Source organism: Lissotriton helveticus, chromosome 3_1, assembly GCF_964261635.1.
Source record: "Lissotriton helveticus chromosome 3_1, aLisHel1.1, whole genome shotgun sequence".
Classification (NCBI taxonomy): Eukaryota; Metazoa; Chordata; class Amphibia; order Caudata; family Salamandridae; genus Lissotriton; species Lissotriton helveticus.
In genome coordinates, this window is record NC_136061.1 from 1,976,773,143 (window position 1) to 1,976,796,830 (window position 23,688).

Here is a 23,688-nt window from a genome sequence, read left to right on the forward strand (position 1 = left end):
GGTGGAGCCTCCTCCCCACCCCGAGGTTCTATCCTATTTTCGCCCTTGAAACATTTCCGCAATATTTTAAAACATTTCATGATGAAAATCCACAACGTTTCCTTGTTACAGCACTCGTTTACTTCCTGATGACAATCCACCAATCTCAGCACGGCTTCACACTAACCGCCCTATCTCAGCGCGGCTCCACGCCAACCGACCAATCCCAGCGCGGCTCTTTCTGACGTCACTCGCCTCCGTTTCGCAGCAGTTCCCCTCCTCTCTCCGTTCTTCTCGCGGTCTCGCATGCGTCCCAATCATACACTGAAAATGATTACTTCCGACCAAGCAACCACTTCCCTGACTGTACGGCCACAGTCTAACTGTAATTGTCACCAGAACTTGGCAAATGTCTGTCCGCGAACGACCGGACAATCGCCTCACTGATAGGTTACAAACTCACGGCAACTTTCGACCAGCGTCCGTTACCCACGCACTCACGCATTCGTTCCCCCTATCTCGGTCCTTCGGGCGATCAATGGTACCTCATGACCCCCTTAACAATGGTCGACAATTACTATGGGTGTGCGATAAACCCGGACCACTTGGACTCTCCTTGAGCCCAAGATTTTCTCTGGTTGCGCGCGCTCACAACCTGTTCCTCTTTCCCACTACAGGCATTCTACTCCGCAAGACAATACAACACTCTCTACAACATAACACTGCAATCTAGCAACGCATGACCCTTTTCATACTCACTCTCCTTCGACCTGCTGCTTTCTGCCGCACTGTCACTCTCCGTCAGTTTCCGTGGAACGCCGTCCTCTTTCCTCGATTCTCTGGACACTCATCCTTGATGTCTATGGGCCTCGGGGAAATCTCAATCTACTTCTGGATTACCCTCACTCTAGAAGGTAAACCAACCATCCTCTGCTACCAACTGGAAAGGCGGGATTTTTCCTCTAGAGTCTGCTTACCATTCTCCAGAATCCCGTCACAGGTCGACTAGACCTTTTTACCTGTCATAGAGTGAATTAGGCAATCCTGTCTATTTAATCAACAACAATTTTATAACCCCCAATACTTCCCCAAGAACCACTGACCAAAACTAGGTTGGAAAGGTTTATTACATAACCAAAAATAACTGCAGGTACAAACACCTCAGCAAGAGGTTTAGAAGATATACAGGCACTAATACAAACATAATCCTGCGGAAAAGTCTCAGGCGACTGATAAACAATACGAGGATCAATTCCAGAACCATCAGACTGAACAAAATAGCTATGACCTGAGTTCTGGTACTCATCGGGATAATAGACATAAATCCAGGTTAATCTGTCCCTACGCTAGACTAAGTGTCATCCCTACTCAACAATAGCCAGATCTAACCAAAAGGTGTCAGCTGTGGTGACTTCCCAATGAAGTTCGCCCACATTCTCTCTTAACTAGAGACTCCTTCCTCACAGCTAAGCTCCTTTACCATCCAACCGCTCTCTCTAGCTCCTCAGCCCATCTGCTCTGCCTCCACCCTCGGGGTGCTGTCCCTAATACGAAACCCCAAAATGTGAACGACACGCTTTCAGGTACGCCCTCTCGAAGGTGTCGGTTACATGAAATTTTCCGCTATGGCAGTCTTCCATCCTTGTCCGTTGAACGTCCTTGGGTCTCAAACTCTCTGTCGCTTCCAGTTGTATCTTCAAATTCCTGGTCTACTCCTCCATGTCTGAGTCTAGCATTTCTAACCCTCATACACAATGGGCCCTCCTACTCTATAATCTACTTGGTGATGCACCTGCAAAGGAATATACGCAAATAGCTTCACATTCTATCAATGTTGCAATATTTTCCAAAACCTCTTTCATAAGCATTTCTACCGTTTATATGTTTAAGCAAAACATTTTCATACAGGCCTGCCCCATTCCCTTGAACTAGGCCTCTGCTAGAGTTTAGGCCTCACGTTTACATGAGCAATTCTCTGGGTTCACTAGGCCTTCAACCTTAACAACATATGCATTTTCTCTAATTTCGACTAATTCTCAAGTACATAGAGCATGATTATGGGTGAAGTAGTGTGGCTCACTGGTTAGAGGCGGCAGACCCGAGAGCAGAGGACGGCCCGGGACCAGGGTTCGATTCCCGGCGCGGCAGGTTTCTGGACCAGCGTCAGCGGACTCGATAATTCTCTCGCCTCGGTGCCCACTCTGATCAGCGATCACACTCGGCAACTCTGGGCATTAGCTTGCCTCATCTTCACTAACGGCCCCACCAGACCGCCGGGGATGCCTGGTATCACCCTGGAGATACCCATTAAGGGACCATCTCTCAGGGAAGCCAGGAAGGGTTTCGCAGCGGTCGAAGCGCCTTGGGACCCTACGGGTAAGTAGTGCGCTATATAAATGCCTATACATTATCGTTTCCATTAGTCAATCTAAAAGCACATTAGTAAATCAATTAAACGCTCTTATCAAAGTGAAAGATTTCATTTCAAAGGCATCTCTACATTGCAACAAGTATGAATTCGCACTTCATAACATTGGTTCTGCGCATTTTCTAATACCAATTTACTTTAGTACATCGTCATGCATTGCATCTAACCATGATTAAAAGTCCTCTATATATGCGGGAGCTGACTACTTGTACATATGCTGCACCCCTACAAATTTCACTGTAAATGGCGCTCTCTCAGTGTTACTTCTGATTTGTTACTCTTGGTGAGGAAGATTGTATTTATACGTTTGTCAAGCACGGCTTTCTGTTCCATGAGTATTAAAAACAGGAAAAACTATGGAGTAAAAGGCTAGGTCTACATATTATTTACAGCATGTAACAAGAATAAAGGAGGTATAAAAGAACTATATCCAAAAAGGCATTTTTATGGCCGTGTCACAAGAGAGGTCTGCAGTTCTCGAAGCATAACTCCAATGAACGCTAAGTGTGTGGCATTCGTGCTAATGTGAACTGAATGAATGTGCTGTCGGTAGTTGCACAGAACAGGCGATGTGGTCAGTCCTTTTACCAAAGCTGAAGAAAGACAAGTGCAGTAATTCCACTGGTGAAAATAAGACAGTAGAGACTTTAGAGGCTCGAACAAGATGGCAGCAGTTCGGTAGGTGCAGTCAGTGGTTCTCAAAATGCAAGTATGATGTCAAAGGATTCAAAGGTCCAATTGTCAAATGTTATACAAGCGCAGTCACACCACTGTCCCATGAGGTTTATGTACCCGAGACCCTGCTGCTCCGCCCGGCCCATGGTCGCTTCCCCCGGAGGGCGCTCATACAGAGAAGCACCTGGCAGAGCAGCGCATAGCTCCGTGATGGACATATGTCCCAGCTCATGACAGCGGAGGGGATTAGGCCTTCGGTGCAGGGCAAGGGCAACACATCCTCTCAGTGTGACTGTGCCACTGCTCAACAGACTCTACACCGGACGCTCCACTGAGTCTGCTCCAGTGTAGGCCACAAAAAGCGCATGCACAAACCCCAGCCCGAGGGGGTGGGAGAATAATTTAGCTAGCAGACAGAAATGACTACGTACAGCCTGATTCACGGTTGCGCCAATCTTGTACTGTTCAAATGTAAGTATATAATCTACACTACAAGCATCACTAAACACAGTCAACTATTCTTTATAAAATAGAACTAATAATGTTGATGAGCATGCATTATTTTTTCAACAAATATACAGATGTATTTTACCATTAATTGCAGAGCTGATGCAATATGTAAAGCAAGCCATGCAATTGCAATACTGATTAATACGTAAAAATAAAAATGATTAAATATTTATTTTTGCCTAAACTCTAACGACTGCAATTTAGGTTGAACAACGAGTGGCCATGTTTGCAGCAGTGACTGTGAGACCATGGACACGTGATTCATTAGACACCATGGAGGAGAACAATGCATCTGATCTACACTGTGTATATTTCTAGCTGAGAAGGCAACTGATGTATTCCTGCCTTACAACGAGCGTGTGTACACACCAGGATGGAGGGCATGAGCTACCAAGAGGGTTGCGAGAGGAAGGAAGGGTGTGAAGATAATCACGGAGCAAGGAGCCGAGGGGAAACGAGGGGAGCGGAAAGAATAGTGGGTGTAATGGGGAGAAGGGGGTAAGAGACTTGACAGAATGCAGATATTAAGACTGGAAAAGGAAGAAGGGGGGGGGATCAGCAGTGTTGCGCTGGCTGCAGGGGACAAAATAGCCTGACAAGGAAGGAGGAGGAGAAGGCAGCCACAGCCCGAAGAGAGGGAGCAAGCATTCGCATATGTGAAGAGCTTGGCAAAATAAAAACAAGCATTTACAATGCAACGGTTTTGCCTTTGCCAAAGTTAGAGCTATTGGCATTGTATCCCGAGCTACTATAAGTGATGTGATAGTCCATCAAAGACTGTCAGCAGTAAATACATCAGTGCATTAGGCAGGGTTGCCAGCAGTAAAGTAAATAAACACTATAAATTTGCATTGCATCTACATTGCTTATGCATAACAGCCATAGCAGCAGTCACCATGCACCAAGGTAACAATATAAGTGATACATCTCTCCAACTTAAATAACAGCTTTAAATTTATTTTGAAGATGTAAATGCTTTTTCTCCACACATCACCCTGTCAGTTCTGAAAACACACACATTTTCGTCTCAAATATATGCATTTAAATTTTGACAAACTAATAATATTTCGACCAAGCAAAGGCTTTCATGTTTAGTAGGCTGCACATAAGAGAACTACTCATTGGTAGGCGGCGAGCTACTGGTAGCTCACAAGCCACTTGTTGAAGACGCCAGGTTTAAGTAGAAGGGAAAGCACTGTTGTGGAACTTGGCTGGTTCAATGGACTATGGGAAATAGGGTGGTCGCTGTCAGTCCCGGTCTGAGGCTAGATTTACAGTACAAAGAAAGGGGAAGTGAAAGGCCAGGCCATGGCTATTCTGAAAACGTTGCACCAGGGGTTACACGCCCTCTGTATCACGATCACCCGTCCCCTCACTCTCTTGTTCACTCTCTCTACACTCCTCCGAATCTCTTCCGTTTCTATCGCAAAATCCCATCTTCTCACCCCCCTCTCTAAGTCTTTTCCCCGTCGCTCTCTCTCTTCCCCTCTATTCACTCTCCCCTCTCTTCCTCGCCGCCCCTCTCTCTCCGGCGGTATTCTATTTCTATCCTGCAAGCCTCTCTTCTTGTTCCGGGGTATCCATCGGGGATTCACCTGTTATCGAGCGAAGCTGGCCTGTTCAAACCTTTTGGATTCCAGCGTACCGCAGCAGCCCAGTGAGTACTGACCAGCGGTACCAGTGGGGTCTACAGTATGAGCACAGGAGCACTTGCAACTCTACAGTTTGATTTCACACGCGCAGGAGCGCGCTGTCAATACTACATATTGTCGAGCGTAGGAGCGCTTACATTCCTGCATTCATTTTCGCACCTGCAGGAGCGCGTTGTCCTTTGTTGCCAATCGAGTGAGCACAGGAGCGCTCACCTTCACACATTTTATTTCTCACGCGCAGGAGCGCATTATCATATCTACCTATTGTGCAAGCGCAGGTACTGTAGGGCTGCAGGGCTGGTACTTATTTATAATGTCCTTATACCTTGCCAATGCTTGTTTCTTTCGTTGCTTCTGTTTTTCTGTTCTGGGACATCCTGCTTAGTCCGCCAGATAAAACATTCATTACATTTTTCATTTTCAAGCCGGATTGTCATATTTTTTCCTACAGCGAAAGACATATCAAAATGTGTTTATGTTTTCATTGGGTTCGCATGCCTAACAAGGAAATGGATGAATGGATTTGAACGGGCACCTGCGGGTAAGTTCCGTGCCAGCTGGTTGAATGTGCACGTGTTTAATATCTAAAATTAAAACATCGCAAGCTTTTCGGCACGGGGTTGGGAGTGGGAAGAGGGGAGTGATGGCTCAGTGACTTATAACACGTACAGCAAGCATCTGTGTAACTGTGTTTGACACCATCAGGAGATCGAATGCAAGCAAATCAACTCATGCCTCTATCCTCGCATGGTCGATTACAATAAACCTCAGCGATTTCAGCGCCACAAACCCCTTTGGGGCGATCATGGCAAATACAACAAAAGCGCCTCCTCCCTCCATGCCTCCTGGTTGGCGCTATGCAGACCTTGCAGCTCCCATTCCAGGACGCACTTCCATCCAGGGCTTTGCAGCAGGGGGACTGGTGGTGTAATCTCCCCCTGCGGAGCGGGGGAGGCGCTCTCCCTGTCATGGAATTAATGGCAGAGACTAGCAGCCTCCCATTACCAGGCACAGAAGACGAGCCGAGCCAGCGGGGACCCTCGGAGAACAGATGTTCGAGGGGAGCAGAATCAATGAATTCCATATGAGCTTGATTATGACCCACCCACACCCGGCTCCGGCGTCGTTAAAGCTAGCCACCCATCAGCAGAAGCGGCGGTGCCCGGGATGCGGCGCTGTATGGAATCCAGGCGCTGCGGGGGCGGGCGAGCTGCCAGGAGGAAGGGGCTTCGGAGATGCTGCGGCACGGAGCCCCCAGAAGGAAACTTTCAGAACTTTCAGACGGGTTATAAGTCACTTCCATAAAACCTCCAAATCTCACCCTCTGCTGAGTGTGCAGGGCTAGTGCAAGACGCGTGCCCACCATACGCAGTCATATTTTGCCACCACCCTTTTCTGCCACTCAGCTGGTGGCATTTGGGCCTAGATGGAAGTCTACCCCAGTGGCACCTCAGGCAGCCATGTGCAACTTTTTTTTTGCACTAATACCAGCTCAATAGGAAATAGTTTCAGGATGTTAAGGTCAGTTTATCCAGTTGCAGGACGTGACATCATCAGTGGGGGCAATACGAGAGTTGTGAGATAGTGATCAACAGAGCATTCGAAAATACTTCAACACTTAGGTGTGCTATCGATCTGGGTGTTTGGAAAACATAAAAAACGTAAAAAGGATCGATCAAAAAGATAACAAGAAACAAGTCAGGTCCCGGGCCGGCAGCCAATCACAGCGCGGCCCGGGGAATGACGTCACGGGGGTGTCCCGGGCCGGCAGCCAATCACAGCGCGGCCCAGGCAACAAGGTGCGGGACTTAAAAAGAGAGTCAGAAACGCCCACGATTCCCGTCGTGACGGGGGAAACAGTGATGGACAACCATGTCTTCCAATGGCTATTCTCCATTTATGGAGCTAGCCAATGGAAGAAGGGGCGGGTTCAAGTCCCCCATACTGTTCTAAAATTAGATTTCGCCTGCGCGAACGCTGCTGCGCAGCAGACGCCAGGCGAAACCTAAAAATAAAAAAGTTCCTGCCCCTAAAAGTAAAACTGAAAAAAAAAGCAGAAGCAACAAGTCCTGGGACGATACTCTAGGGGAGTGAACAAGTTACAAACGAGCCGTAGTTGCTGCTTATTTATGCAACAAACAACCATTGACAAAGCCAATTGTCCCGACTTCTTGTAGGTATGATATTACTTGTATTATATCTGGATGCAATGACATAAATAGCAAAAGACAAGTCGGGCAGCACACTCTGCTAAGCACAGATTTTTAGCTGGGGTTTGCAAGCCACGCCCTTAATTACTTTGGCCATGCCTCTTTGAGAGCCCCCTAGTTTTTTCATTCCACTTAAAGCCCTGCCTACAGCGAAACCAGTACGGCAATCAACAAAACCAACATGAAAGTATTTGCGTGCACTCTCGGGCTTTTCAGAGGCTGTGGAGATTTTTCGTGCAAACCCAAGTTTTTTAGCCGGCACAGAAAAGCACAGATCAGAACTGCGAGTGCACTGACGACAAACTCGGGGCTCCAGCATAACAGCGCCAGCGTCTCCATCTCTTTAATTTGAGGCGAGCTGTAGCGCTAGGGCCCTCATGGGCGAAAGCCAATTAAGCGTACATGATGGAGTTCTCTTTGACATACACAGTGACAACTGGTCTGACAAGTCCAATAGGGAGGCAACTGGGACGTTTGTGACGCATGAAAGTGTTCTAAAATCTTTATGTACGTAAAAACATTTTTGCTGAGCGTGAGGAGAAAATGAAAGTAAATTGCCTATGTTGTTATATAGCATCGTCGCATTACTGAGGAGAAGATGCGGTGAAAAAGTTGCGGCAGGAAGTCGCCAAAGTCACGTCGTTCAAAACATGCCGAGCTTCTGCACCTGAGTGAACCGCGCTAAAAAGCGCAAGGAGGCAACACTAGCTGCCATGGGGTGCACCCAGCCTGCTAGCTTCACAATTTTGACTCCAGCCTGAGAGGGCATGGCACGGCAGGACCCTCTACTACAGCGGAGGAGCACAGGAGGACCCAGGCACAAGAGATGTAATGGGGCACGGGCGCGAGCTGAGTGGTGCGCGCGTGCTCGCGCAACGCTACGCCCGCAGTGGAGAACGAGCGCGCCACAGCGGGAGGGGACATGCGCGATGTCCTTGCAGGAGCATGCGACTGCGCGCTCCCACAATGAAATCTCCAGGCGTGCACGTGTTTGCATTGCAAGAAATCCAATGCGTGCACTTCTTTGATGAAAAAGCGGTGCCGATGGCTTTAGGTCTCACCTATGCAACGTGCATGCGCGCTGCGTAGGCAAGACCTAAAAAAAGGCGCGGCTATAAATGGGCTCAGGAGCATGAGGCTTTGGCTGTGAGTGATCTATCGGACGGCAGACGCAGCACAGCCAGCCCCGGCTATGACAGGTGGGGGGTGGGACTGAACACTTAGCCCAATGTGCGTTGCACGCCTGACATGGTTTAACCATCACAACTGTTTAGCATGGGTATCATCAAATCAAAGAACATTTAATAAAAAGAAGGCTAAGGAATGGTGACTGTAAAAGCAATTATTTCAATCTAGAACCAACCAAAACAATACAAACTCTAATGAATAAGATTACACTACTAAGCAGAGGCTGGTAGTTTTGCCACGTACACATCGAGTTAGTCAATTCTGTGTTTCTCTCAAGCAAAATCCCTTCCAACCTACTTTCATTCCCCATTTGCTGCACTACATCAGCTAATTTGGTTGGTGTACCTGGGTGGGAGCACTGTTCATTTTGGATGCCATCAACACCTGAACTCACAACAGGAAAAGTCCAACTGGCAAACACCAGAATCAAACACACAGAACATATGCTCATAAAGGTGTACATTCCAACCACCACCATTCCAACAAGGCCTTAAAGTGAAGACCATTACAAAATTTTCATAGCCATCTTCATACAGTGTAACATTCTAGCCGGTGCCTTAGCCCCACTTACTGGCCATCCTCAACTGAACATGGGCAGTCGATAGTAAAGGAATTGAGACCTAATCGTTCCTGAAGTTACCTAAGAATGCCTGATCCCTCCGCCATAAAATACTATTGGCCATAAAGCCACATATTATTTGCATTTTTGTATTATAATGAGAGTTGCATTTGGAGTCAAATTTCATTTGAATTTTTAGGCTGTTTACAATTTAAGTGCATTACTTTCCTGCGTGTAAATAAAATAGGAATCTTTACAAGAAGATCCTTGTGGTGGATATTGAGGTTAATGTGTGAAATATTTTGTGTCAGCTGTATCTCCATTCGAGACTCTCTACCACCTTTAAGGTAGTAGAAGGGTTTGTTCAATTCCACAAACCAGCCAGTAAAAAGACAAGCATTTGCAATGCAATAGGTCTCGCAGTTGTTAGAGTTTGAGCCATTGGCATTGTAAATGGCACTACCTTTTATTTATGTGTTGGTTTTTAAAACGTAAATAAAAGACATGCCTTTTATTTAATGTTTTAAAAACCAACACATAAATAAAAGACATTGCCATTTACAATGCCAATGGCTCAAACTCTAACAACTGCGAGACCTATTGCATTGCAAATGCGTGTTTCTTTTTTTTTGGTCCTCGTAGCACCATTGTATGGAAATAACAGCCTGCCAGCCGTTCGGTACCTCCCCAGACGTTTTGCGATAGTTCAATAGCCCTGCCTTGTTGTAGGTATGATGTTACTTGTTGTATCATATATCTGGATGCAATGACAGAAACAGCAAAATACAAGTCGGGCGGCACACTATGCAAAGCACAGATTTTTAGCTTACTTTTTTTAAGCCACGCCCTTAATTATATTGGCCACGGACCTTTGAGAGACCCCAGTTTTTTCATCCCACTTAAAGCCCTGCTGGCAGGGGAAATCGGTAATGCGAGCTGATGTAGCCTCCTGGCGAGGCCTGGCACTTATTGTTTGACAAATTAAGCACTGCCGTGCACTGCAGTAACCACTCTCGCTGTCTATGCTACTCTCCCCTGCTGCAGTGACCTTTTTCACGTTCCCGTCCTGTTTCCTCCTGCTTATATATACCCACTCTTGCTCTCACAGGCTACTCTCTCTCTCATGCAGTAATCGCTTTAACTCTCCCTCCTCCTCCCCAGGTTCTCCGCTGCCGCGGTCTCCATATGTGAACTGACGTTCTTCCTGCACCTGCTCCTGTCCCGGTGTTGCTCGTAAGTACCGCGGCTGTACTCGTGCACAGTCTATGCCTCAGAAAGACCAGGAAGGTGCAGGGCGCGAGCGCAGCCAATCAGCTGTCAATGCTGTGCACGCGCATCGGCGGCAAACATGGCTAGGACACTGTTTGCTCTGCTTTTGAAATACAACGTATGGGTTAATATTAGGGAGCGTCACAGTAAGGAGATGGGGAGAATCCTAAGGGCAGTGAAAGGACGGGAGGAAGGGAGTGTAAATGAAGATAATGCCGAGAGAATAGGAGTGAATGAAGAGACTAGTAAAACGTATTGTAAATTCATTCATATAGCGCTTCACACCCCTGAGAGGGGTTGAAGCGCATTTACAGCAAAGTAGCTTGCTTTTCCGCAGAAGTGTTAAGGGTTGTAGATTGTATGCTCGATTCATAATGTCATTTTTGTCCTTGTCCCTAAAGATAAGCTCACGGGGGGGGGGGTTATTTCATCAATACTTGTTACGAATTTAAAGAATAATTCATGTCAGACAGTAGTTTAACTAATGCAGAATTCTCAGCCACAAGAAAGTAGAAAAAAAAAGTCCCCGCCGGGCCGCCGCGCTGCCTGCGACGACCCGGAAGCGGTTGGGCAGCCGGCCAATCCCATCGCGGCCCCAACCGGAAGTCCCGCCCCATCGCGGCGAGAGAGAGCTGCCCGAGGAGCCACGAAGGCTCCTTATTGAGTCCCTGTCCCAAGATGGGGGACCGGGTGAAGAGCGGCCGGGCGCATGGGGAAGGCAGGGCTCTCATGTGGTGAGAGAGCCCCGCAAAGCGCTACCGCCGCCCGAGAGCCAGAACCGCCGCCGAGCACCGCCAGAACAGGTGAGTGTGTTGAGGGAGAGGAGAGGTGTGTGTCTGAGTGTGTGTGTGCGTGCGTGCGTCTGTCTGTCTGTGTGCGCGTGTGTCTGTTTAAGGGGGGTGCGTGTGTGTATGCAGTGTGTGTATGGCTGTGTATGTGCGCATGCGTGAGTGAGGCTTTGTTTGTGCATGGGAATATGAGGCGCGGCGACGTGCGCGCTCCCGAGGTTAAATCTCGGCCAGGGAAAGCGCGTGGAACTCTGCTGTCCACATTCCCCCAAAAGTAACTACATAAGTTGTCTCGCCATAGACAGCAAAGCTTCGCTTTGCTTTCGTCTAGGCGAGACCTAAAAAAATGCGGACGCCCCTCAGGGGGTATTATGACTCTTGCCTCAACCAGACTCGTGAAAGAGACCAAACTAATTAGCTCTCTATGTAAATGGCTGTTGGTTTGTGAGGTATGTCACCCAGGTGTTGAAGGGAAGGATGCCCATTTGATTATCATAAATGTATATATTCAATGGGGGTCTCAAAAATAATATGATAAAGAATTAATTCTCTTCAAAAAAGATATAATTGATCTAATAGAAAAGTATGGGAAGGATGCTCTGGTGATAATGGGAGACTTTCACCACAAATTAAATTTTGGAAAGATAGATCACTGGTTTGAGGACATGCTGAGTGCCTATAATATAGGATCAGCAGATTTCCCACTGTGTCTAACCTCCAGCCAGGATGAAGCCCTTGGGAAGTTCTTGGGTTCTAAGGGTTTAATATGTTTAAATGGCAGGAAGGATCCTGATCGTCCAGCTACTCAGACCTTTAGAGTAGGAAACCAACAATGTCCAATAGATTATATCTTTATCCAGGCCTGGAACTACGTACTGGTAAAAAGTTCCAAGTAATTAAACGCAGGGACAGTGATCATAATGCTTTATTTTGTGAAATTGTAGAGGGGGCATTAAGTACTGGTGAAAGGGAGATCCCCCAAAATGTGGAATATCCCAAGCGTTTGACTACAAAATTGACAGATGAGTATGTTGAGAAATTGGCATGTTTTCAACAAAATTTACTGATGGAGAGGAGGGAAGCTCATCAGGTAGCATGGTATGAGGATATAATAGTTCAAGCGGTGCAGTGTTTTAGAGTGTACCTAAAAGATAAGAAACAGGCAAAGGTAAAAACACAGCCCAGCAAAGGAAAGCCCAGGTGGCTTAACAAAGAATGTCAGAGTAATAAAAGTGTGATTCGGAAATTAGAGCGACGTCAGAGGAATAGTTATGACCATGGGAATGTGGAGCTCCTACTCAGTCTGAAGAAAGAATACAAATCCCTAGTAAGGAAGCAGAAAAGGTTTTTTAAAGAAGAATGTTTGGCAAACCTTTTAGAGACAATTGAAAATAAAAACATAAAAGGGTTTTGGAAGCTGATACAGGATGCTGCAGGAAGGGTGCCGGGAACTATGAGCTGTGTTGTGGAAGAGGCGGCATGGGCAAACTATTTAAGTAACCTCTATAAAACAAAAAGGACCTCGGTAATCGAGACGAATAGATCAACTTGGACAGGGGGTGTAGAAGGGTTAAAATCAGATTTCTCTGTAGAGAAGTAAAAGAAACAATTAAGAAATTGAATTTATCACGTGCAGCAGGTCCCGACAATCTTCCCGTCGTCCTAATTAAAACTCAGATAGATTGGTGGGCAGGATTTTTATCTCATATGTTTGTAGCAATTCTGGATTCAGGCCTCTTCCCCAAATCCTGGAGAGGGGCCATAATTAGACCCTTGCATAAAAAGGGGGAAAAAAGGACCCTAAGAATTACAGGCTGATCAACTTATTGGACATTGGTGAAAAGGTCTTCTCAAAAATAATCCTTGGCAGTTTAAAGGAGTGGGCGGAGCGGCAGTCAATAGTTCCAATAGAGCAGGGTGACTTTAAGGAAGGACACTCTAGTATTGATCACTGCTTCGCATTGTGGGCCGTAGCGAGGAAGTCCATGGAGCTGCAGGGTAAATTATTTTGTTGCTTTGTGGACTTTCGCGCAGCTTTTGATTTGGTGGATAGGGACTGTTTGTGGGAGACATTGAGAAATTATGCGGTCCCTGCCGACCTTTTGCGGTAATCCAGGAACTGCATAGTCAAAATTGGGCACAGGTAATCAAAGACACCTCTGGCGGCCTTACAATGGAGATAGTGATAAACAATGGGTTGAGGCAAGGGTGTGTTCTGGCCCCTCTGCTTTTTGCCATATTTTTAGCAGACTTGCCGCTTCTCTTGTGCTCGGTCAAAGGTGCAAGCCCAAAAATAAATGGTAGGCACCTGTCTTGCCTGCTGTATGCAGATGACCTTGTAATAATGGACCAAACAGAGGTGGGGCTTCAGAGGAAGTTAAATGTATTTAATAATATTGCACTGCAAAAGGACTTACAGTACACAATACCAAAACAAAAATGTTGTGTTTTGGGAAGAAGAGTACGAAATTTAGCTGTTACTTAGGCAAAACCAAACTGGATACTGTAAGCGAATACAAATACCTCAGAATATGGTTTACAAGGTCCTTGAAGTGGGGCATACATTTGGAAGCACAGAAATTAAAAGCACACTTAGCGGTATGTGGGCTGAAAAGATTTAACCATAGCTATGGCGATATGTCCCATAAACCTCTATTGACAGCCTTTAAGGCTATGATTCCCCCGCAATTCCAATATGGTGCGGAAGTACTCTGCATCGATGGTAAAAGCTCCTGGGATAAAGAGGAGGGGAAATGTTTAAAATCCCTATTGTCTCTTCCTGGGTCAGTAATGATCCAGGCAGTTAGACTAGAATTAGGCCTACCCGCATGGAATGTGCAAGTGCAGTTGAGTCTCCTCAGATTCTGGAATCGTTTGGGGGCAGGGGGCAGTCACAAAGGTGTCCCAATGGTGCATGAAAGAAATTCAGACCAGTGAGTTAAAGTGGGCTAAGGTAACACGAAGTAAACTCCTGGCCATCTGTGACCACCTGAATGTGAACATTGACCCAAGGACACTCCAAATTAATGTAACAAAGAGTGTACTCAAAGTGCAGGGTAAAGAAATTTCTAGGGTAACAGACCAAGAGTACTTGAGAAAGAAAGACTCCGTAAAATTTATGAGCGCAGGCTGGGAGAAAGACGTAAGCTTTCCGTATATAGATTTGCTACCAAACCGTTGGCTAAGAATAGAAGTATTTAAGCTAAGAATAGGTATTAACCCGATATTTATAAACATTGCAATAAAAGTTGTTTTAACGTATCCTGATGGTAAATGTGTTTGTAATTTAGGAATGAAATGTAATATTTTGCACATTTTATTGGATTGTTATATATTTTTAAATTTACGAAAACAGTTCCTTTGCCCGATATTTTTAAAATATGATGTTGAGGAGCGTTCACAAGCACTGGAGCTTCTAGTTGATATGGAAAAATGAGATATCGCGATTGCCATCGGGAAATTTATGCAGGGTGTTTATAAGTTCCCCGATTGGCTGGAGGCTTAAAAGTAGCCAGTAGCTCTATAATCCAATTGAATTCTCGATTTTAAACTGTTTTAAATGTAGTTTTTAGGATAATATGACTTTTTATTGTTAAGAATATGAATTTGTGATGTAGATTTTATATGATGAACTGTGGTTTATAGATCAAATGATCTAAATAAACTTTATTTTTGACTTGACTTGAAAAAAGTGTAAGGTGTGACTGCTCTTTGTGCATAAAGGGAATAATGTAGATATCGAAGTAGACTGTAAGTAACCTGGCTAGCCAAGAGGACTAGAAGTAACCTGTTTTTTTTTACATAGTGTGCAAATGGTGCCGCAAGCTCTGGAATATCACTGGTGAACAACATCACCCATCACAGACACTGTCCAGTACTCACGGACTGCCCCAGAGCCCAGAGAAAAAGCCTGACCCTTTGCATTGAGAACTATAAATAGACAAATACACAGAGAAATTATGTTTCCTGTAAAGTTCTATTGTGTTAGATAAAGAAAGGCTCAAGTTACACATGTTCATAAACTTTTCTTTCAATAAAAGTCAGCTTTATCAATAAACAGAAGCATTCCATTATCCTAAATTTTTCAAGTACCTTTTCCAGCTTCAGTATGCTTTCTTCACAGGCTGACTTGACGAGCTCAAGGGCTCTGCAGCGTTCTCCTTCCTTATAGGCAGCCTGAATACTTCCTATTACAGGGCACTGGCCGGCGGAGCCATTGCTCAGCGTGGGTTGCTTGTTTCCCATGTCCACAGTGACTGTGACAAAACAGAAAGTCTGCATTTCATTAAATGTACACATACTCTTAGAAAGCTGTAGTGGTGATAGAAGATCATTAGATACATGAAGAATTCAAGTCATTGAGTTTAAAATCTAACATTACACAGGATTGGTAGGCACAAACAAGATAAATCAAACACAACTACTGCAAATTGATGACATCTCTGCGGTGTATTTCTCTGTGTATCAAGTCTCTCTGGTTTAGTCCATGTATGTGTGAAGTCTCTAAGGTCTCTTCTCTGTACAATGCTTCTTTGTGATTTTGGTCTCTATGAATCACATCTCTCTGGTGTAAACTATGTATGTATCCGGTCACTAGAAAATATACGGTGTTCTTAAAGTATGTAATATGCGTTAATATTATATAGACTCCTCTCTGCACAATGCGTTTCTATGATTTGTGCCTCTGTCTCACATCTCTCAGGTGTGGTCAATGTATGTGGTAAGTCATTATGGTATCCTCTCTGTACACATGCATTTGGTATCTGGAGTGCTCGTTGAAAGTACTAACATTTTATAGTATCCTTCCGAGATCACGCTTGTCTCTTTGTTTTGGGCATCTCTATGTAATAAGGTATTTATTTCGAGTTTGGTGACCTGGGATCCAAACTTCCACAGTGGCACCGGCAGCAGGGGGCTGTACATTTTAGGCTGCCCATCCCAGTGGCGAGCATTATTATTATTTTTTTTTGATTCTGTACAATCGTAAGAAATAAAATGTAAAAAAAAAAAAAAAACACAATTAGAAGTACAATAAGAATAAATAAACAAAACAATACTGAAACAAAGGATAAAGAATGAAAAACTCAATTAGTAATACAATGCGAATGTAACTTTTTAAAAGGAGCAAACAGTGTCTGTATTATAGCTAAATTAGGAGCACTGAAAACAATTCTCTGAGATGAGACACAGCCGGGAGGAGGCATCAGTTGCACAAGGAACAAGTAGCCACACCATTCTAATAAGAAAGCCCTTTCTTTGGTGAATCAATACCAATGGCAAGAAAAAGGACTTCTGTCAAAAAACACAAGAGAAAAACTTTACCTTAAACAAGTCATTTTTATTAGGTCGAGCATTCAAGACCTCTTGTATATACTTTAATATATACTTAGGTGTATATGTATTGTGGGGGCTCTGGAGATCAGACCTAGGACGTGTCGGCTTCCGCTTAGGGACTTTTTTTCTGTTCAATTGCCTCTATTTAACTGTCTCGATAGAAAACAACCAGTAGATGTCAGTAAAATACCGGAATTACTTTCTGCTTGTTCAACTGCCACCCAGGCTAATGTGCTGCACAGCTAAATACATATAAGGTTCCAAAGGTGAGACCGATTGCATTGCAAATGCTTGTTTTGAGTCGGACACAAGTGAAAAGCAGTGGAAGCAAAGGTGAATTCCACTTCCATAACAAATGCTGAAGCCGCATGTCTCATGTTCTCCCATAGAAGGGTCAAGACTGATCATGGAGGGATGGGCGATATATTGGTGGCATTTCTGCGACTTTTCCCTTAGACATCCCTGAGAGTTTCATGGAGTATAAAGGTTATGACTAGGGATGTTTGTAATTTTCATTATATCAATGAAATCTAGCTTAAAGTACAAGCTACCTTCAACAATTATATTTCTGGTGAATATATAATCTTCCTTCAGTTAATGCCAGGAGTAAAACTAATTTGGATGCTTTTCTTTCCCTACAGTAGTTCCACAGCTCTGTCAAGTTACACCATGAGATTTCAGTCACGACTCTGCCCACTAGACAAAACATTACCACCATATGATAGGTGCCAACCTAAACCCTAACATCACTTTCAGATGCTTTTGCCCTGTCTCTGGTAGGAGTGCTGAGAGGATTATAGGCAGAAAAAATGAGGCAACAAAACCCACTTCCATATCTTGGCATTTTATTATTCAATGACACTGATTCATCCAGGTGGGGGCAGAGTGGGAGGGAATCTGCAGGACGATTATGTGTTCACCAGAAATATTGTTACCAAAGTTAAGTAACTTTTACTTCTGATAGATGCACCTTCCAGCAGATTCCTCACCTTAAGAATGAATAAGAGGAGGTGAGATTGAGTAGTGCAATTTTAATCAAGGCAGTTATGCAGCACATCCCTGTCACTGCGTTATTGGATTCTGAGGCAATACTGTTTAGAAATGTCTGCAGAGATTATCATTTCACAATCCAGTGGATGTCAGATACCAGATGTGTGCAAAACAAACACCGAAACGCCGCGTCTACTGTTTAAAAAAAAAATAATAATAATAATTTTCTGCATTCTGTAAAATAACTGTGATGATTATATTCTATGTTTTTAATTGCGTAAGTGAAATTTAGAATGTAACCCAAAGGGAGGGATTAAATAAATATCAACTTTGTTTTAATTTTGGATTATCTGTCTAGTAAATGAGTGACACTTGCCCCAACATTCTGAGTTGTTGATATAATGTATACATGTGTGAATTTCAGTGATAAGTGCGGAGTGCAGCATTGGAGCACTCTGTCTGAGTCTCACCAGATAATCTCATCTACGTCACCAAAGGGTTTTAGATATTTTCTGTTAGATACCAGATGTGGAAAAAGCCATGGTTCTAGTGTCCTCCAGAGGGTCTTTCTTGGACAAGGCGTAGAAGATCTTAACAGCATGACCCAAATCGAAATGGTGCATTGTAGTGTTGCAATCAATACACAGACGACATGTGTCAGGAGTATTAAAGAACAAGCCAAGGACAGCAGCTGATTTCCCGCGACATGCATTAGGTCATTAACTTGCTTTTCTTGCCTCTAGAAAAGCCCACTAAGAGCTAGCCATCCTCTCAGTCCTGTCAATTGTAGTCAATGTAGTAGGAAATGGCATGTTTGGGAACCAGTCAATGCAACCTCTTCTCTTCCTTGGTAGGATAAGGATGAGAGAAGGAGCATGGTAGGGTAATAGAAAGGGCCATACAAAAGGCCAAAACCAACTTTGGCAAGTAGGGCTGCCATGTATCTGTACACTGTAGCTGATGCTGGCACCAGGTATGCAAACGACAGTGCATAATGCTAACGTCTGAACACAAGACAGTCATGATTAAAAGGGATTCCAAGCCTTGTAACTCTGGCCATTACATTAGGTGTTTCAGCAATATGCATAAATGGATTTTGTGGTTGGTTTTTGGCAGCCAAGATGGTATCTGCAAGGTAGGCAGGGTGGCAAAAGGACTTGCACTGCTCATTTGGGAATTGGGGTGGAGGGCATTTTCATCCTGCTGGAACAGAAGGTCAACCCTGCATGAGAGATGAAGAAGCAGCCGAATATGTAGTGCTAACAGATCGGTGTAGCAGATCCTCCTTGTCCAATCTGAGAAAAAAAGGATCAGCTCTGTCCAACTATGGCATACATCCTGCAGGACATTCAACAAATGCAGAATAAGAGGAATCACATAGAGCAGAATCCAAAATCAGAGGATCCTGCCGGCATCCTTTCAGAGTGAAGAGCTTGGCACAAAATTAAGGACAATTCAGGGCCTCTTCATAAAGGTATATCTATATGCCTAGATTTACTACAGTCAAAGTTTATCTTACACTTTTGAGTAGCTTTACTACTTTGGGCTATTCGCAAAATCAAAGCGTAAAATTGCTCAAAAGTGTTTCCATCTCCTGATAAAGAAACAGTAGTACGCCAGCACCAGACACGACGAGCCACTGATACTGCAACATGAGCCTGTAGAAAATAAGGGACTAAAAATAGAACCCATAGGAAAAAAGGTTACATTCAATTATTATGACTTTTTAAATATATAACTATATATATATAAATATATATATAAATATATATATATATATATATATATATACAGATATATATATATATATATATATACACACATATATATATACACACATATATATATATATATATATATATATATATATATATAAATATATTTAAAAAATTATATATATATATATCTCTCTCCAAACAAACCTCCGAACCACCTCCAGCTGCGAAAAGCCGGAGAAGGAGAACAGACCACAAGGATTAGGCAAGATGTTTCGTTTTTATTTTCTTGCTGCCAAGTTTAACTGGATGACGCGTTACGGCTGCATCAAACAACTCACTTTTTTAAATGCTTAGTTGTGTACTCCCCTACACCATGTGACACAGTCACATGATAAGTAATAGCGAAGATATACTATGTTACTGCAGATGTCTCTTTTCTGAAAACATCTGATGACCCAGAAAAACATTTATGATATGTCCGCTAAATACATTTACAAATATTCCTGTATAAATACATGAATTTCATTGTTTCAGACATATTGTGTGATTACTGTATAAATAAAATTGTGAGGATTTTGAGGTCTACGTTACAATTATTAAGTCTCAGGCTTCAAAGAATTAACTTACTATTACAATGCTCCGTATAAATACAAAGCTACACCTCAACCTCCAAATCTAATTACATGTGGAGTAGTGTGGCTCACTGGTTAGAGGCGGCAGGCCCGAGAGCAGAAGTCAGCCCGGGACCAGGGTTCAATTCCCGACGCGGCAGGGTCGTGGACCTTGGTCAGCGGACTCGATAATTCTCGCTTCGGTGCTTACTCTAATCAGGGGTTCCACTCGGCAACTCTGGGCATTAGCTTGCCTAATCTCCACAACGGCCCCACCAATTCCAGGGATGCCTGCCTCCACCTTGGGGACTCCCAGCAAGGGACCATCCCACAGGGAAAGCCAGGACGGGTTCCCCAGAGTTATACAGCGCCGGGACGCCTCGTTGCTGGGGCAGCTGTGCGCTTTACAAGTATACTACATATCAGAATTCCATGTCATCACATATATAATTTACACATCTGTAGCATGTGCAAATCTACGCAAAAAAAGTGTTGTGTGGTTAAATGTGCAAAATCCATATCCTGTGCAAAGAAGTCTACTGTGCAAATAACTATTGTAATGTGCAAACCGCATGATAAATAACATCTACTCATCATATCTTCAACAACAATGAATCCTTATAAATAGGATAAAACATGGTTTAAGAATATATAAATAGTGTATTAAAACTTTATCATTTGGTAAAATCAATACAAAAAAAGAGTTAACATTCATTATACAAAATACTCCGATTTGATTATTTACAATATTTATACTTTTAAAGCCAAATGGAAATTGATGTTAAACCAAATTTTATCCAATTCTCCCAAATGTATCCTCCGTTACTGCTCTTTTTATATACATGAAATTAGGGAACCTATGTTTCATGCGGAGATATACAAATGATTTACCGACGCCAGCAATCCTGATATTGTTCTACCATCTGCGTAATCAGAAAATAAAACTAAGTATTGCGCATAATATCCAGGGTACATACCATTTACAGAAAGTGGTGTAATTCCTCTGTGTTATTAAGCCCTTTTGGCCATTTGCTGTCAAATTCAAGTATCATTTTGGTTTCTAATTGACGCAATTGCCGTTCACGATCGCCACCCCTGCGGGATTTGGGAATAGTTCCCACAAAAAAATATTTGAGGCACGACACATCATTATTATGACATCTTTTAAACTTGGCGTGCCACAGGGTAGGCTTGGTCAGTGTGTAGGATTGCACTAAGATGCTGCAAAATCCTGACGTGCACCTGTAGCTTGGTACTCCCAACATAATTCAATCCACAGGTGCACGTCAGGACATACACAGCAAACTCCGTTATGCAATCATAGCTCCCTGAAATTGCTACATCCTGAGCACTGAATGGAGTCCGAAAATGAGTAGTGTTAACTCCGAATTTACACACTCTACAGCTGGAACATTTTCGAAACCCGCTGGGCGGCTTAAGCCACATGCTGTTTGAGAGTGTTTCGGGACTATTTTTGTCTAGTTTCCTTCCCATATTATTAGCTCTCCTGAATATAATGACGGGGCTACTAGATAATCCTGGACTTAGAACACGGTCAGTTTGAAGGATCAGCCAATTTTTCTTGACTATGGCCGAAACTTTCTCTCTTCCCGACTAAACGTTGTTATCAGTCTAGGGCACTCAATTTTTTCTGCCTTTTTTAGTCGGAATATCTGAAAAACTGAATTTGACATCCCATTGACAGGTTCTTGAATCTCAAAAAGGCTTACCCTAGATCTTAGTTCTGCCTTTTTTATTGCTTTTTGCAACAGATCATTTGAGTACCCCCGAGCTCTTAATCGTGTTGCCAAATCATTCAGGCATTTTTAGAACTCGGTTTCAGTGCTACATATGCGCTTCAATCTTAAAATCTCTCCATAAGGGATACTGGCAATCAAATGTTTGGGGTGCAAACTTGTAGCATGAAGGGTGGTATTACCAGCTGTGGATTTTCTGTGTAAAGTAGTCTCAATTATTTCATTTTCAATATAGATTTTTACATCTAAAAATTCCGCACTAGTTTTGTTAATGTGGGAAGTAAATTTTAGATTGAGATCATTTTGATTAATTTCATCCACAAAAACATGGGCTTCCGACTCATCCCCCTGCCATAAAATAAAGACATCATCTATATAGTGGAGAGAGCATATGATTTTTTCGTTGTACCATGTTCTATGTTGCTTTTTTAGGACTTGTTCCTTCCACCAGCCCACGTGTAAACACGCGTAGCTGGGGGAGAAACAAGAACCCATTGCCACCCCTCTCAATTGTTTATACAACTCCTTTCCAAAAAGGAAGAAGTTGTTGTTTAGGCACCACTCAATTAGTTTCAGAAGTGCTTTGTTATGTTCGTATAATTCACAAGGTCTTTTAGACAGAAAATATTCAACAGCCGCCATTCCCTGCAAATGATTAATGCTAGTATATAATGACTCTACGTCAAGTGTTATTAATAACATATCGTCGCTCCAACATAAGTCATTAATTTTGGTCAGAAAGTCACTCGTATTTTTACATAGCTCGGTAACCCTTTAACCAAGTCCTGCAAAAAATAATAAATGTACCGACTCACTTGCTCCCCGGCACTTTTGATAGCCGATATAATTGGCCTGCCAGGGACAGGCATGATGTTTTTGTGAATTTTTGGTATTAAATAAAGCACAGGGAGTACCGGAAATTCATTGTTCATAAACTTAAATTCCTCATTGGAAATCAGACCTTCCCTGTGCCATAGTGACAATTGTTTGTACAAACTTTCTCTGGCCTTTGAATACTCTTTGTGTGTCGTATTTACAGAACACTCTTTTACTTCCAATTGTCTGTTGGCTTCTTTAATGTCATCTTTTTTGGGCCAAATAACCAGATTGCCCCCTTTATCAGAGTTTTTGATTACGACTTCATTGTTGTTGCTTAGTTTTTAATCAGATTTGCATATTCCAATTTTTTAAAATGGATTTTTTTGCTGTTTTTGCTTTTAGTATGTTGATAAAGACGTTTGATATCATTAACAACACATTCATGAAATGTATCAACTGCGTCTTTAGGCATTAGAGGCAAAAAAGTAGACTTGACTTTATATGGACTCAGTCCAGCTCCTTTTTGTGTGAAATTGATTTTTTGAAGGCGTACTTGAGTGGCCAGATCCACATCGGGACCCGAAGGTTGAGACAAAGTAGCAGCGTTTAGATCATGCAACGTTAAGAGATTAGCCACATCTGCAGATTCCAAACTTTGTTCAGTAATTGAAGTACCATTTCATTTACTACTGTCCAAATTGTCTTTCGCTGTTTTCAAGGCGTAAAAATTCTGTAGTTTCAATTTTCTAATGAAACAAAAAACATCAATGCGTGTATTCGCATAATTGAAATTCTGATCCGGACAGTAACTTAAACCCAAAGATAATAGTTGTTCTTCAGCTTTGGTCAACACAACTGAAGGCAAATTAATGATACTTTGATTGTTTGAATCTACTTCTTCCTCCAAGTGCTTTTTTTCTTTTTCTTTTGCAAATTTTTGTCTGCACTTGCGTTTCCTTTCTTTTCTCTGCTTGTTTTTTCTTTTTCTTCTTGTTTCTTTTGCCTCGGCCTCAAAGTCTGCAACCTCTCCTCCACTAAAAAATCCATCTCTTGCTCGAGATTCAAAGTGGTTGGAGCAGAATAACTAGTGCCTTCAGTATCATAACTCGAATCACTGGTTAGAGATATAGTGTCAACACTTGTGCTGTTTTATATATATATATATATATATATATATATATATATATATATATATATATAC

At 43.2% G+C, this 23,688-nt stretch overlaps 1 protein-coding gene across 2 annotated transcripts in view; it reads right to left on the bottom strand.

Moving 5' to 3' along the window:
- LRRK1 (leucine rich repeat kinase 1) overlaps positions 1-23,688 on the bottom strand; it is a 917,814-nt gene that overhangs the window by 579,152 nt on the left and 314,974 nt on the right. For both annotated transcript variants that reach the window (XM_078683102.1, XM_078683103.1), the window contains exon 3: positions 15,351-15,514. In XM_078683102.1, coding sequence (XP_078539228.1) covers positions 15,351-15,514 — 164 coding nt within the window. The remainder of the gene's footprint in view (positions 1-15,350; positions 15,515-23,688) is intronic.